Raw genomic sequence first — 15,303 nt, 5'->3', positions numbered from 1 at the left:
CCACAGCTCTGCACAGTTTTGCTCCAACCCTAATCAAACACACCTGATCCAGCTAATCACGGTCTTCAGGATTACTAGAAACTTCCTTGCAGGTGTGAGTTGGAGCTGGTTGGAGCTAAACTGTGCAGAGCTGTGGCCCTCCAGGAATTGAGTTTGAGACCACTGTCTTAAAGGGATACTTCACCTCTGGAAAGATGAATGTGTATTTAAAATAGGTCATTTATCGTCGCTGTCCGATGAAAACCACGTATGTCCATTTTGCCGATTTTGAGATTTTTCGACGGATAGAATGTCCAGGTTCATTTCCGTATACGGTATGCTTCACATATCTAAATGACCAATGAAAAGTTGTGAAATCATGTCATCTGATTTTCACGTATATCCATTTGGTGTCAATGCTGTCAATCACGCCGCGTATCTCCCGCCCTGTGGAGGCATCTCGTCGGTCTAAGCGTCTCTGGAAGCTCAGCATTGGATAGCCGAATAACTCTGTGAGGTAAAGTATCAGCAAACGTTTGTTTTTGACAACTGTTCAAGTTTATTATATATTCGCAATATATTCACAACTGCTATTTACCAGTAAATGGTCTAGACGAAGTAATTGTCACTGTTTATTGTGGAGATTTTAACGCACGGGTCTGTTAACTTAAGCAATACTTTTAAGGTAGTCTAATATTTTTCTGACTAATAAATTACTGACACAGTAAAGGGTAGATTTAAATAAAGAATAACGAATTTTAAATAAAGAAAAACAAAATTTAAATAAAAAAACAAAATAAAAAAAAATAAAAATAAAATTTAAATAAAGAAAAAAATAAATTTAAATAAAGAAAAATGACATTTAAATAAAGAAAAAACGAAAATTAAATAAAGAAAAAAACGAAATTTAAATAAAGAACATCGAAATTTAAATAAAGAAAAACGAAATTAAGTTAAATTAAAAACGATATTAATTTAGATTGATAACGGGTAAAAAGGCTAATAGCCTACAGTCCGTGTACTTTTTCGTCCATGCATTATTCTATTTCGGAATGAAAGATGAAATGTAAAATAAAAAGGTGCAGCCTGTTTTTTTTTTGTTTTTGTTTTTGTTTTTTAAGAAAAAAACAGAAATGGCTGTATTTTTTTTGTACATAGCATAGCCTACTTTGTTATGATTTTAGTATCATAATGATTAATAAATGCACGCACAATTATCCGTGAACTTGATTTGAAGCCTTTCAACTTGTGTGTGCAAAATTCAGAATTAAATGAATGTGCAGCAGTTTGTACAAATAGAGTCTGTAGGTCTACTATGCTGTTGAAAGTATGAAAAGTGAACAGCACGAGTATGCACAATTTGAGACGGGTCAGACATGATTTTGACCACTTCATTAAGTTTTGTTTTGTATAAAACCTTTCTTTAAAGTGAATTTCGTGTTGTATAAATTGTATCTTAATTTTAATCAATTTTTCATCAACCAATTGCCTGGGGTGGATTTAATAAATAAGCAAATACCAGTATATAGCAGACAATATAATCATGGAGGCGCCCGCGCGTTCACTTGCATTGCACGTTAACTGGAGCGCATCTCATTAACGAAACTCAGTGTATGCCTCACACAGACATGAGAAAGACATCAAATACACAAAGCTTGAAAAGTCTTTAAACGAAATAATTCAAAACGAAAAGAAAAGGGCAACTCTCTGATTATGATCATTTAGCCTAGCCTATTTTGTGAATTGTTCATTCCTGGTTGGCACACATTTTGCTGCCCTTACAAAAGTGCCGCTCTAGGCAATTGCCTAGTTTGCCTATATGGACGCGCCGGCCCTGGGGTCAGCATGAGTGTATTGATTCATTGTCCCTTCATAGTTTGCAAGAGACATTTAATAAACTGAGCGTATTTAATAAACTGAGACGTAGGCTATTTAATAAACTGAGCGTATTCATCTGTCAATATGAAACGCGACTTGGCCATTCTAATTAATGATCGGAAGAACGCGTATCGACCACCGTTACTGTAAAATATGCACGTATGTCCATTTAAACTCGATTTTGGTCAAATGTGGATTATATCATTACACTGGCAAGAATATGGCTACATTTAAAGATGCCGTACCAAGTGTGACAACGCTATGTTCATATGCTTTTAAATTGCGGTGTTTTTTTCACTTCCTGAAAAGTAACCGTTTTGGACATACGTGATTTTCATCGGGCAGCGACGTTATGTAGAAGAAATGTGAAGAAATTTTTGAATTCGGAGCTTTCTAGCCTGAGAAAAGCCAGAAAATTTATTTTTGGCTAATGTGGATGAAAGACAACAACTCCCAGAATGCACTTGCTTCGCTGCCCTAGGAGGCCACGCCTACCGGTTAGAGAGCGCAGTTGAAAACAACAAGAAGGTTAGGGTACTAACTTAGTGAGTCTCCGTGACGAGTTTGCCTGTGATTTCGAGATAGCCCAAGATGTCCGGGATTCGGCTTTTGCGTTCTACAGTCGCCATTCATTATGTTTACTGTGGCGAGCAGGACGAGGCTGACGGCCGGTGGCGTCATTACTGAGTCTCGCATCTCTCACGGAGGAGCGGGAATTTTCTTAGCAATGGTAAAGCGCACATCAACCGATCACTTGTTTAGCGTTCATGTAAACACTACATTCAGATTCACCAATCGGAATGAATTCAGTTAGATTGAAACAAGAGGTGTGCATGTAAACAATGAATGGCGACCGCAGAACGCAAAAGCTGAATCCCAGACATTTTGAACGATCTCGCCTGCCGGACAAGTCCGGGAAAAGGAGGATGGTAACCCCTACTATTCAGCTTTCTCCTACTACTCAGTTTTCTCCACAGAACAAGAGCCTGCTAGCTTAGCTTCCAAAGCTGACACTGTGTGTACAGTGTACTTTAGCCTCCGGACAGAAAATCCTCCGATGACGCAAAATGACGATTTTTGCGTCATCGGAGGATTTTTTTCAGACAAAAAAATACATAAATCTCTCGTCTCAGGGGGATATGAGGGTGGAAAGCATGGTAATTCGAAAATACTACAGGTTTTCTACTAATACAAAGCTTAATGCTAAATCCTGAAGTATCCCTTTAACGCATTATAGTCCTTCACGTCTATTGCGATCTCAAAATTCCAGCCAGTTGATAATACCTAGAATATCAAAATCTACTGCTGGCGGTAGATCCTTTTCCTATTTAGCACCCAAATTTTGGAACAGTCTTCCTAACATTGTCCGGGAAGCAGACACACTCTGTCAGTTCAAAGCGAGATTAAAGATACATCTCTTTGACCTAGCATACACATAATACATTATAGACTTCTATAATTCAATGTTAGGCTGCATAGATTAGGTCAGCTGGAACCAGGAACACTTCCCATAAATCCTGATGTACTCGTTACACCATAAGAAGAATGGCATCTAAGCTAATTTTAGTGTCTTTGTATATCCCGAGGTTTTCCCGCAGTCCGCCGGATCCAGGCCGTATCCAGATCTGACGAAGGACCTTCGCCTGGACCCGATGTCAACGCAGTGCTGAAGTGCCAACTAGTCTCTCCCTATGGAGGATCCTTTTACCACTCTACAGATAAAGCGTAGTCGGGAAAATTAGTTTTTGCCTACCCCGAAGTGACAAAATAAAATTCTGTATCAAAATGTATTTAACAAATGATTGTTGTGACAGAAGCGAATCAATCAAAACTAACTTTAGCTGGAAAATAACTTTATTAAAGAACCGCTATAGACAAAACAATCTCTGTTACCTTAAATTATACGCTTATCTCTGTAAAGTTGCTTTGAAACAATCTACATTGTTAAAAGCACTATATAAATGAAGATGACTTGACTTTTAATTATTAATGGCCATTCACACTAGACTTTTCCTTCATAGATTTCCATTCATGAGTCTATGAAAGTGAGACACCAGAAACACAAGCTCAAGTGAATAACCCTGTGAGAAATAACACAAACATTTATCATTCAAGTGGAGTGGATTGCTTTTTTTTATTATTATTATTATTTGTTATACCGGTATGTTAAATTTATATTTGTGAAAAAGCTGCCACAGAACGTGACGTCATTTCTCGGCCGTCGCACGGCACGTCTGTAGAAATTTCACATGATCAAAGTGTAGAGCGGCCGCGGCTTTAACTAGTTTTAAATGAACAATTTTTATTAGCATTATCTGTGTCCTACATGTTTCACTCAACCCTGTTACTCCTGACATGATTTTCCTCCTTTTAAAAACAGAGCCTTTCTTAAAACTGTGACATCATCTGGGCTCTTTCTACTGCATGATGGGAAGACAAGAAAATAATCTCAATCCATTGTCTCAGTTTTACACAAACTGTTGCACTGACTGAATTCATCAACCCTGTTACCAAAGTTACTGTAAGAAGAATCTCTATAATTATGAATAACTTGTATGATATTTGACAAATACAACTTTATCAGTAACTTGGTGTTTACTGATTATTCTTTAAAAATTATTAATTGTTTAACTATGTTGAAAATGACAAAAATTCTGGTAACGTTGTTGCAAATTGGAAACCAGACATAAAATAAATGTAAAATAGTATTTAGCTTGATCTAATATTGATAATCAATATAAAAATGTCTCAAACCTCCCTTACTGACCATTTGTTGAAGAACAAACCCAGAACATTCTGTATCATTACATAGTTTAACTGTTTATCTAAAAGTGATGAAGTGCTTGAAGGTTTCTAACATGAATGTTCTTCAGGATCATGAATGAATGAAGAATAAACACCAACCTCTTTGTTCTTCAGGATCTTCAGTGTGTTTCATTCTGCAGGGTTCTGGATCACTCATGTTCTCACTGTCCTCTTTAATAAACTCAGTCTTTGCAGATTTCAGCTCTTCCTGATGTTGTCTTCCCTTTCTAGCTGATGGGAATTTACAGCATTTATTGGAGAATTACTGTGGGAGGAGCTGTGGGTGGAGTTATGGAGCTGGTCTGCCAAAATCAAACAATTACTCAGTTTGTTTTTGTTTTTTAACCATCTTCCTTTCACTAGTTGACACACGGTAACATGCATGAAGCAATATGTACATGCTTTACATCTGGGCTTTTCAGTGCCATTGGACATCAATAAATAGCCTACACAAAAGCTTTTAAATGAACATATTATATTTTAAACCAGGCATTGGAAGTACTCCTGTACAATTTCAAAGAGAGCAAAAGTTCAGGATTCTATCTTCATTCAGAATCAGCCTAACATAAGAAAAAGGACACCTGAAACATGTGGGCTGCATCACAAGACGATAGACTGGCGAGCGCTAGCACACAGCAAAACAAACCAAGAGGTTAGCAATTTCTTAACCACTCAAAACAACAGTTCTCGACACATCTCGACTAAATGTATGTGCACTCATCATAAAATACACGTACAAGTTACCATGTGCACTAAAGCTAAAGTTACAACCGGTAGGTGGATTGCCCTAATGTGGGACATTTTTTGCTTTTCAGACTTTTGTAGAATATTACGATGTGAAGACAATACATTAAATCCACATCCAATACCTTTTTGGAATCCTCAGGTGGTTTTCTAATCAAATCAAAAGAGATATTGCAGATAACACATTCATAAAATAAATTATACAGATATCAGTGCTTTTAGTGCCTAATTGTCTGAGAAAATGTGCAGCTTCCTAATGTGGGACAGTCATTTGCCTAATGTGGGACACTGTAAAGTCTATGTTAAAAGGTCTAAACTGGTGCACCTTCATTCATGAATAATAGTAAAACGTCCTCAATAAGTAATTCTGTCTATTTCTTTAATTCTTTATTTTTATGTTCAGTCATTTTACCATTTGCAATGTTGTTCCTGTCATAAAACCAAGATGAACGTTGGACAATTGAGCATCATCAAGCAAATAAAACAACATTATTTGCATGCATGAATTTATTATTAACTTATTATTATAAATGCATTTATTATGAACTCGTGAAGTAGCCTATATTTAAAGGTAAATATATCAAATGTTGCATAGGCTTATTACAATATATCAAACAACAACAGATGAAAAAAACAGCAGATAACAAATGGCCTGCAGAAGTCAACACTATATTCATGGAATAAAATGCCTTATTGAGTTGCTATTGCTGCTATTTTCTTTAGGACTCCCTACTCCCACACACACACACACACACACACACACACACACACACACACACACACACACACACACACACACACAACCTTCAAACCGCAGTAAAAATGTCCCTCAAACCGCAGTAAAAATGTCCCTTGCCCTTAAATATCTGTAGTAATAAAGTATTTTAATACTGCAAAAGATCACTAAGAACATGTAAATAACCATTACTGCTGCATAAACCATGCTTCACCACACATTCTTGACTGGCATGTAGCTTTACAACTGTCCCAAATTAGGCTAATCATACTGTCCTACTTTAGGACACTACATGTCCTAAAGTGGGACAATAGAAAAATGTATTAAAAAACAAATATATAGCTTAAATATATACTATGCTATACTATTTTTTAATGAACAAACATTTTATGAACACGTTAAGATAAAAAGTTGCATGATTATTTTGATAATGATTAATTTATACCCTTAACACTAATTTGGTCAAAATTGTACGTCACTGACCTTCTTGTAGCTTTCACAGCAAGTACTTCCTGTTTGATGATTGCCCCGCCCTAATTTATGACTGGACAGGTCAAAGGTTATATGATTTTGTTCACATGACACTACAGCTTTGGCTTTCCCATAGTTTCAGTGACATTCATTAGTTTGGGGAAGAGCCACACCCACTGAAGCTTAGGTGTCCCACATTAGGCAGTGTCCCACATTAGGGCAATCCACCCTATATTTCAAGCTTACATCGCCCTGATGTGAACACCCACCTCTCTCAGTCCAGTAGAATGCAGACTGAGAAACGAACGCGAAGATTCAGTATATGACCACCACTCGAGCCTCTATCCAATAGAGGGCGCACTTACACAACAAACAACTCTCCCAATATCTATGAAATGACTGAACAATACAAGACATTTGTCATTCTTTAACCTGTTAAATAAGCATTTATGTCTGTCTATCTATTCATCCTACAGTAACTGGTGCCAATTCATTAATTATTTTTAACAATTTGTATTGCTAATCCTAACATTATTCTGCTTCTTCATTAAAGTCCAGATATCTTCCAAATATAAATAATGGTAAGAAAAACAGTTAAAATCATCAACACAGAAATAAACGCATATTGTACAATTTACCCTCAGTCTGACACTCAATGAAATGAGCTTTAAGTGTCAATTCACAGGAGATCTGAAGACATCAGCATAATAAATGAGGTGAAAACAGGAACTATTGTCATGAAATAAAGAGTGTTTTCAGCAGATCTGTTAATATTGATGAGCCTCAGACTATCAACACTCATTCAACAAGCCATTCAGGATCATCAGCAGATCATCTCGCTTTATTCTGAGTGTTTAACTGAAAAACAGATTGAGTAAATTATAAAGGATAACAGCCTGTAAAACTGCTCTATTGGAATAATTGATCAAATTAGATTTTATGATAACTACATTCTTTACAATAAAGTAACTAGATCATTAAAATGTGTAGAAACTAAAACAGACCATTAAGCTTAAAAAATAAATAGCACCACAAGTAATATTATTCCAAGTGTAATAGGTAGAATATTATTATGTATAGCTTTCAAATGTCTCATGTGACTCATTATAGGCTCGAGTGTAAAGGATTTAGCAGTAGGCCTATATGTTGCAGGTTATTTTAATAATGTAAAATACTAACACATTTAATCCATATGTGTCAAACGAGGAGAAATAAAGTGGCTGTAGCAACACTTGAGCTCGATTTCCATCAATTCCCCTCACAGATCTCAAACTTTAACTCTTGACTTCGTATTCTGTCCAAACACACCGCGCTTTTTAAGTTACGTGACTGTGCAGTTTTGCGAAATATTTCTTTTTCGAATTGCCTGAAAAACCACCTCATGCGAGCGTAAAAACTTGTTTGCGATAAATGGGATTTTTGCAAAATTGACGTGTTTCCATTGAGCGTATTTTCAATTCACAATTTAATTTTTTGATCGCAATTTGAAGGGTAATGGAAACGCGGCTTGTGCCCCATGTTCTCACTTTAGTCTCATTACTTTCTCTCTACTTCTTGCGTGTGTTCCCCTTGTTCTTTGTCGGATTATTGCGTGTGTGTAATAGTTCCTGTTTTCACCTCATTTATTATGCTGATGTCTTCAGATCTCCTGTGAATTGACACTTAAAGCTCATTTCATTGGTGTCAGCAGACTGAGGGTATTTGTTGGCTATTATATGTACATTTATTTCTGTCTTTATGCATTGAATTATTTTTCTTACCATTATTTATATTTGGAATAATTTTATTACAATATTTATATTCTGTTATCAATAAGTATAAAATAGCCATTCCACCGACAGGGTGACATTTCTGTCCCCATTATACATTATATGTATACAAATGTATGAAAATTAACTCTAAAATATGAAATTATTTAAAAATAATAATAAAAAAAATACTTAGAAAACTAAAAAATTGCATTTTCTGTGTGTCCTCTATCTCTAAACTTTACCATGGAATATAATGATTAACACACGCACACTATTTTAAATATCCATTTAAGTCCATTTAAAAATAACTAAAAATAACTGTTGTTCTTTAATGTTTAACTTTTGAACTGCTAATCCATCTGTATGCTTTAAAAAGTCACATAAAGAGGAGATTCACTGCTTTTCTGTTTGCATTTGAACATTCAGATACTCCATAGTTAATGTGATTGTCATCAAGTTCTGATCAGCATTGATTCGTTAAAGAAACCCATGTGGTTAATGCTTAGTCCCCCATTGTCTTGCACAAGGCAATTTTCACAATTGTTTACACTTCTTGCTGCATATATATATATATATACTATATATATATATACTGTATATATACACACACACATATATATATATATATATATATATATATATATATATATATATATATATATATATATATATCATAATCAACCACTCCTTCAAAATGGTATATGGCACTTGATGTTGGCTGCTGCTATCTTTTTTATAAAGATACATTTAATGTATAAAAAAATTACATTAAATCCAAAGTATAGTAATATACAATCTGCTCCACTTGACTGCAAAAAGTTTGTGTTCTTGTAATTCACTGTGTGACGTTTCTGTGGCAAGCAGAGCCAGTGTTGAATTTGCCAAACTCAAACAGGAAGACAGGGAAACTTGTTTATTTAACTTTATTTAATTAATATATATAAAAATAAAATAAAAAACGGCAAAATGGTAATATGTTATAGCAGTTGTCTACTTATGTCCTTTTTTTAATTTTTTTTAAAATTAATTCACACTGGAGAAAAACCTTACAAGTGTTCACGCTGCGACAAGAGATTCAATCTGCTGTCAACTCTGAAAACACATGAGAGGATCCACAGCAGAGAGAAGCTGCACACGTGTGATCAGTGCGGAAATAATTTCTCTTTTAAAACTCACCTGAAGCGACACATGAAGATCCATTCAGTGGAGAAACAGGATCACCGATATCCATGTTGAGAGAGGTTCCTTCAGTTTTATCTTTACTCACTCAGGTGAAAAACAATCACAGTCTGAGATCACAGATAGTTATGTATATAATGATGTAGGATTATCCGTGAACAGTCCATTTCATATGAACCCAACACTGCATTCCACAGTTCAGAACAATTCCCCATCGAACCATTAGTAAATCATAAAACACAGTCATGGTGCCGAGATGGCTAAAGGAGATGTCACCCCCCTTTCCCTTTTTGTGCCTGTCTAATCTCATACCAGTGATGCCAGGACAGCAGGAAAAGATTTATCTTTGTTCCCCAAACTTAAGACCAAATGGCCAAGAAACCCTGTGGTGACCCCAATGCATAAATCCACAGCCTTATCAGGAAACGAAGGATGCTAAAGCATTCCTATGGCCCGGAATCACCACAAACATTAAACCAGGGGACACCTCCTTCCTGCAGCTGTAAATTCCAGAGACTTTTGTCTCCAAAACCAATAGACTGAAATTAACCCACTTGTGGTTTAATACAAACAACGGTCTCAAAATTGCTTCCAATAAGCTGAATTGATCACCAGTATTTACCTCACATATATCTTAAGTATCATGTATGTTTTATATAACCTGTGGAGTTTTTTCTGTGTTTAACCTTTATTACAGCCTATTCGTAGGGTTTTCTACCTCAGTTATAGGAACTAATCACCAGACGTTGCCTCATACATGTGTATCCTCTGTATTATGTACGCTTTATATTACTCAAGTTAATTTTGTGTGTTAAACACTTATCACAGCTAAATCCTTATTTACTTCCACCTCAACTATGGGAAGTATATGTATTTTGGTACCTACTTGATGGGTAAAAGATTTCTAGAATTTTGATATAAAGTAGATGTGTGTAGGATGCACCATATTTAAACTATTAAGTTTGCTTATTAAAGCGTTTAACTAAACTCTCAGGAGTGTCTCTGTATTTTAGACAGCTGGGTTCAGTGCTCACCACTTGATGAATTTTCATCGCTCCCTTTATGGTGCTCAGTGTTTGCACTTCTTCCATCATTTGTACCCAGGCATCAACATCCTCTTCTCCAACATAAAACAGTCGTACCACTGATCCAGAATGTTTCAAATGGTAAAAGAGGGATTCTGCATCGGGCAAATCTTGTCCATGCCTAACTAAATTGTGTGCAGTTCTTTTAAGTGTTCCGCCTATCCCATCCGGTGCCCCCTTGCCATGACTGGCTTCGAAGAAGTTCCAGGTGGTTGTGGAAAACCCTTTCTTGAAAGGTACAGTGGACAAAAGGTAGAAATTGGCTTTCCGCTTGTACTGTGAGGCTGGGCCATCACTAAAAAAATGCAGACAGGTCACATTTGGATGGTTCTCTTGAATCATTTTAAGAACAGGATCCAAGTGGGCCCAAATGCTAGGAGGGTCATATCTTCTGCTTGGTGATATAGTGCAGAAGGGCACTGGTGCTGGCTCAGCCTTGACATAAAGCACACCTGTATGAAGGGTTGCCTGTTTGTGTGAACCCCCAAAATGAACTGCCTGTATCTCTTTTGCATATTTGCAGGAGTAATTTCACTGAAATCTACATGGATGAGGCATTCATTTGGGCCAAGATTTTCACGCAGTTTCCTGTACATGGAATACTGCCATCTGATATTAAAGAGGTGTCCACGGAAGTTAAACAATCTGTCCTGAAACCGAGTCACAAGTTCATCCTCTGTTATAGCAATTTCCTTTTTGATTGTAACAGTGGAGCTATCACAACCATTCTCATGACTTATCTTTTCAAGGGACCACTGAGTCAGATTTACCTCTTTGTTCTGAGGGGATCTGAAGAGTGAACACGTGGTCGTCTTGCATTCCTTGCATTGGCCATATGCGCACTCCTTTTTTGTCATATCGCACGCAATGGCATCAGCCATTTCCTCCAAATTTTTGGAAGTAAGGATGCCAAGTGAAACAGCTTGTCTGCCATATACTGCAAGTTCTCATGTGTTTTGCAGAGGCAAGTATCCCGGTCAGCCTCTTTTGGCTGTGTAAACCAAAATGGTCTCTGGGCACAAAAAAAAAAAAAAAAAGAGTAAGACACATGCTTATGCTCTGCACTGAACTTCGTGTGGAGAGTGACCATTGTGTCAAAGAGAATTCTTCTTTGCTTTTTTATTTTTCTTACAGTGACTGTGTTCTTCTTTCCAGTGACAACCCTACTCACATCATCTCTCAAAAATAATTGTTTGACAGAGCTCCTTAGACCTTGAGAAATTATATTCTTCTGTCTTATGAAATCAAGTTCTTTCCCACATGTTTTCCACCTTTTATATGAAAATTTGTTTGACCCTCTCTTTTTTTGCTGCAGAATATCTTGCCTTTATTTCACTTAAAAGAGAGAAGTGAAACCTAAGGGTTTTTTTGACCAGTGATGAGGCATTGCTTCCCTTAAGAATGTTTATTGTTTTGGTTGTGGGGCTCTGAGGATTCTTTTTCAGCATTTTCTTCTTTAGACGGGCACATTTTGTGGTAACCCTTCCTTTTACAGTCCCCTAATTACTAGGTATTTACCTGGTAAATATATGGTAAGTTATAGTTGGTTATTGGTAATTACCACAGGTAACGAATGTAAATGCAGAGAAACTACAAACTAATTACTAAGTATTTACCTGGTAAGCATATGGTAAATTATAGTATTTTAGTGTGTAATTACTTAAGGTGATTAGTATGTAATTACAGAGAAACTACCAGGGAAAAAAACACCACTGTTAAATATCAACTCAACAAAGTACTGTGTACTTGTTACCTGTTTAGGTTGGTAATAACTCAGATTTAATTGTGTACTTCCTCAGAATGTAGGCAGACCATTTTTAGAAACACCTCCAGTATTACCCATCAATTCAAGTTAGGTGTGTAGTTATCCTAGGGTTATGTTGGTAACAGTCCATGTTTATTTATTACTATCTTGAAATTAAGACGGTAGTTTCCAGTAAATTACCTTGTCTTACATAGTTGTTGTTCATTGCTACACCCATTTATATAGGGTTTATCAAATAATTTACCTTACACTTACCTGGTAACTACCCCGCAGGAACAGTTTTCCCTAATATCATGGCACATCTTAAATACTGGGTATGTTCTTGCAGATGTTTTTACAATTTACTCAGTAAGTAAAGTGCAACTGTACTGTAAAATGAAGCCTTGTTTATTTCCATGGTATTACTGGAATTGTACCATATAACCTGATCATTCCCTTTTCCATATAGTCACACTTTTTTACCTCGTATGTCCTGCAACGTTACCAAGGAAAACATGACAATTTACTCGGTAAGTAAAGTGCAACTGTACTGTAAAATGAAGCCTTGTTTATTTCCATGGAATTACTGGGATCTTACCCTACAATCTGATCATTCCCTTTTTCCATAGTCAATTTGTTTTTTACCTCTTATGTCCTGCAACGTTACCAAGGAAAACATGACAATTTACTCAGTAAGTAAAGTGTAACTGTACTGTAAAATGAAGCCTTGTTTATTTCCATGGAATTACTGGGACCTTACCCTATAATCTGATCATTCCCTTTTCCATAGTCAAATTTTTTTACCTCATATGTCCTGCAACGTTACCAAGGAAAACATGACACTTTAGAAAGTTTTAGTCGTTGTATAGTCCTGTGCTGTAGTAGGCTAGCAGGCTAAACTACATTTGGGATAGAAAGCTAACACTATTATCGTCAAAGATAGAGACAGAGACTGTGTTTACTTTGAACACGTAACAAAATGTAGTGAGACTATTTAGGGCTGCTATACTATATATTCATTGTGTGATATACAGTTTCTAGTCGAATGATTTTAACTTACTTCGTGTGTTACATGTAGCCTAATGTGTAGTTACATTACAAAACGCACTGTGTTTAGCTGAAGACCAAAAAAAAAAAAAAAAAAAAAACCTCTGCACATAAGCATACTCCCCTTCAGACTCTCTATTCTGTAAGATTGGGTGCACCCAAAACCTTCTTTTCTGTCTTTTAAATAAAATGAAAAGCTCGTCTTCACTGAATGCTTTGACTATGACTGGATGGTGATGAAGTGTCCATGTTTTCTCAGATGTCTGCGCGATTCGCGCGAAAGTTTTGGAATGTTGAAGCTCTCTGAACGTCACAGACGTCGCAAATTCGCGTCGCGGCTGATGTGAATGGTTTTGATGCGAACTATTCGCACACGAACTATTCGCTTTTTCGTTTCGCTTTTTCGTTACGCATCCGTTGTGAAAGGACCTTAAGGCTGTCGTGTTGTGGGCGCTGTGGAGATCGATTGATCGATCGATCTTCTCTCTCTCTGACAGTGAATAGCAAAAATGCATCACGGACAAATGGTTTAAAATTATTATAGGCTATATAGAAGCTGGCGAGATAATAACGTCTTTATAGCATTCCCGCTTGACACAAAGACCATGTGAAGACAAGCGCTGAAAAATGATCAAGCTAATTTTTTTTATTGTGCAATTAATTTATTTATTGACTATCGCAATAGGCCTAAGAGTAACATTTAGTTTTATGTGAAAATCGGTCAATGAACTACATCTTTCGTCTCGCACTATGTACGTCACCAACAGGATGTGTGCAGTCTGATACAAAACACTGCGTAACACTGCGGCATGACAGCGTAACGTTACGATTATAACGTAAGACTATTGAAAAAATGACAGAATGTTAGCTTCAGTAAAGTTAGCTTTATTCATTGAGAGAAAAGGTATGACATCACGTGCACCTTTTGGGTTTGTAGTCTTTGTAATTATGTATTTACGTCTTATACTTCAACAGTTTTACATCAAACTGTGACTTTCTTGACTTTAAAATGTATCTTTTAAATTGACAAACATCATGTGTAATTCAGGGCACAATTCAAGTCTCTCGCCATTGAGTACCATACAATATTTTCCGAAATAAGGTCCCATGGTGGTCCACTGGAAGGGGAGAGATTTTAATTACAGTACTTTTAACCATTATGTGGTTTTCTGGAAATAACTTGGATTCTGCTATTCTATTAGCTAGATGCAGAGTTTAGAAAGATGTCTGATGGAAAGGGTGAGATGCTAATCAGAAAATGGGAATCATCAGTTATTCCAAAATTGAAACGGATTGCAGCTTTGGAGAAAGAGAGTGTAAACTTTCTGTTGGATCAGCTTTCAGACCGTAATGATGGTAAGTACTAAATACATGTAAATGCATAAATATGAAGTATGTCATCTATCAGCTTTGACTAACTTACAGCCATTTCAACTTGAGCTGGCAGTTGTTTCCCAATAGTCACCAATATTAGGGGTGGGTGATCTGGTGATTTTTCTATCGTGATCGATCTTAAAGACGTCCACGATCTTCTTTTTGAGAAAATCGTAGAGATTGCGATCTTTTATGTCCTTGTAATAGCAGGACTTTTATTTTGACGTCGCTGAGAACGCCTGAGAAAGGCAGCATTTGAGCATACATTGCACACATTCTCCATGTTCATTAGTTCACAGTCTCTGTTTAACAGTCAAATAATTTAATACATTATTGGGTAGAACTGTTAAACAGTATGCAAAAAAAATATTAGTTTGCTTTTATATTATTAGTAACAGCAAGGCAAACACTATTAATACTTTCTCATTACCGTCAACATTCAGCAAATGCGCATTCATATAATTTAAACAAATCTTGGAATATCTAATAAACATTTCATTTCACAAACCT

At 36.3% G+C, this 15,303-nt stretch overlaps 1 protein-coding gene across 1 annotated transcript in view; it reads right to left on the bottom strand.

Annotated features, from left to right (window-relative positions):
• Positions 1-9,633, bottom strand: part of LOC309498855 (uncharacterized protein) — a 28,628-nt gene extending 18,995 nt beyond the window's left edge. The window contains exon 1 of the mRNA XM_082169802.1: positions 9,541-9,633. Within this exon, the coding sequence (XP_082025928.1) occupies positions 9,541-9,595 (55 nt within the window). The 5' untranslated portion in view covers positions 9,596-9,633. The remainder of the gene's footprint in view (positions 1-9,540) is intronic.
• Between the last annotated feature and the right edge of the window lie 5,670 nt (positions 9,634-15,303).

Source organism: Leuciscus leuciscus (genome assembly GCF_965113295.1).
Source record: "Leuciscus leuciscus genome assembly, chromosome: 1".
Classification (NCBI taxonomy): Eukaryota; Metazoa; Chordata; class Actinopteri; order Cypriniformes; family Leuciscidae; genus Leuciscus; species Leuciscus leuciscus.
Note: the sequence above shows the minus strand (reverse complement) of the source record. Positions and strands in the feature narration are given on the sequence as shown.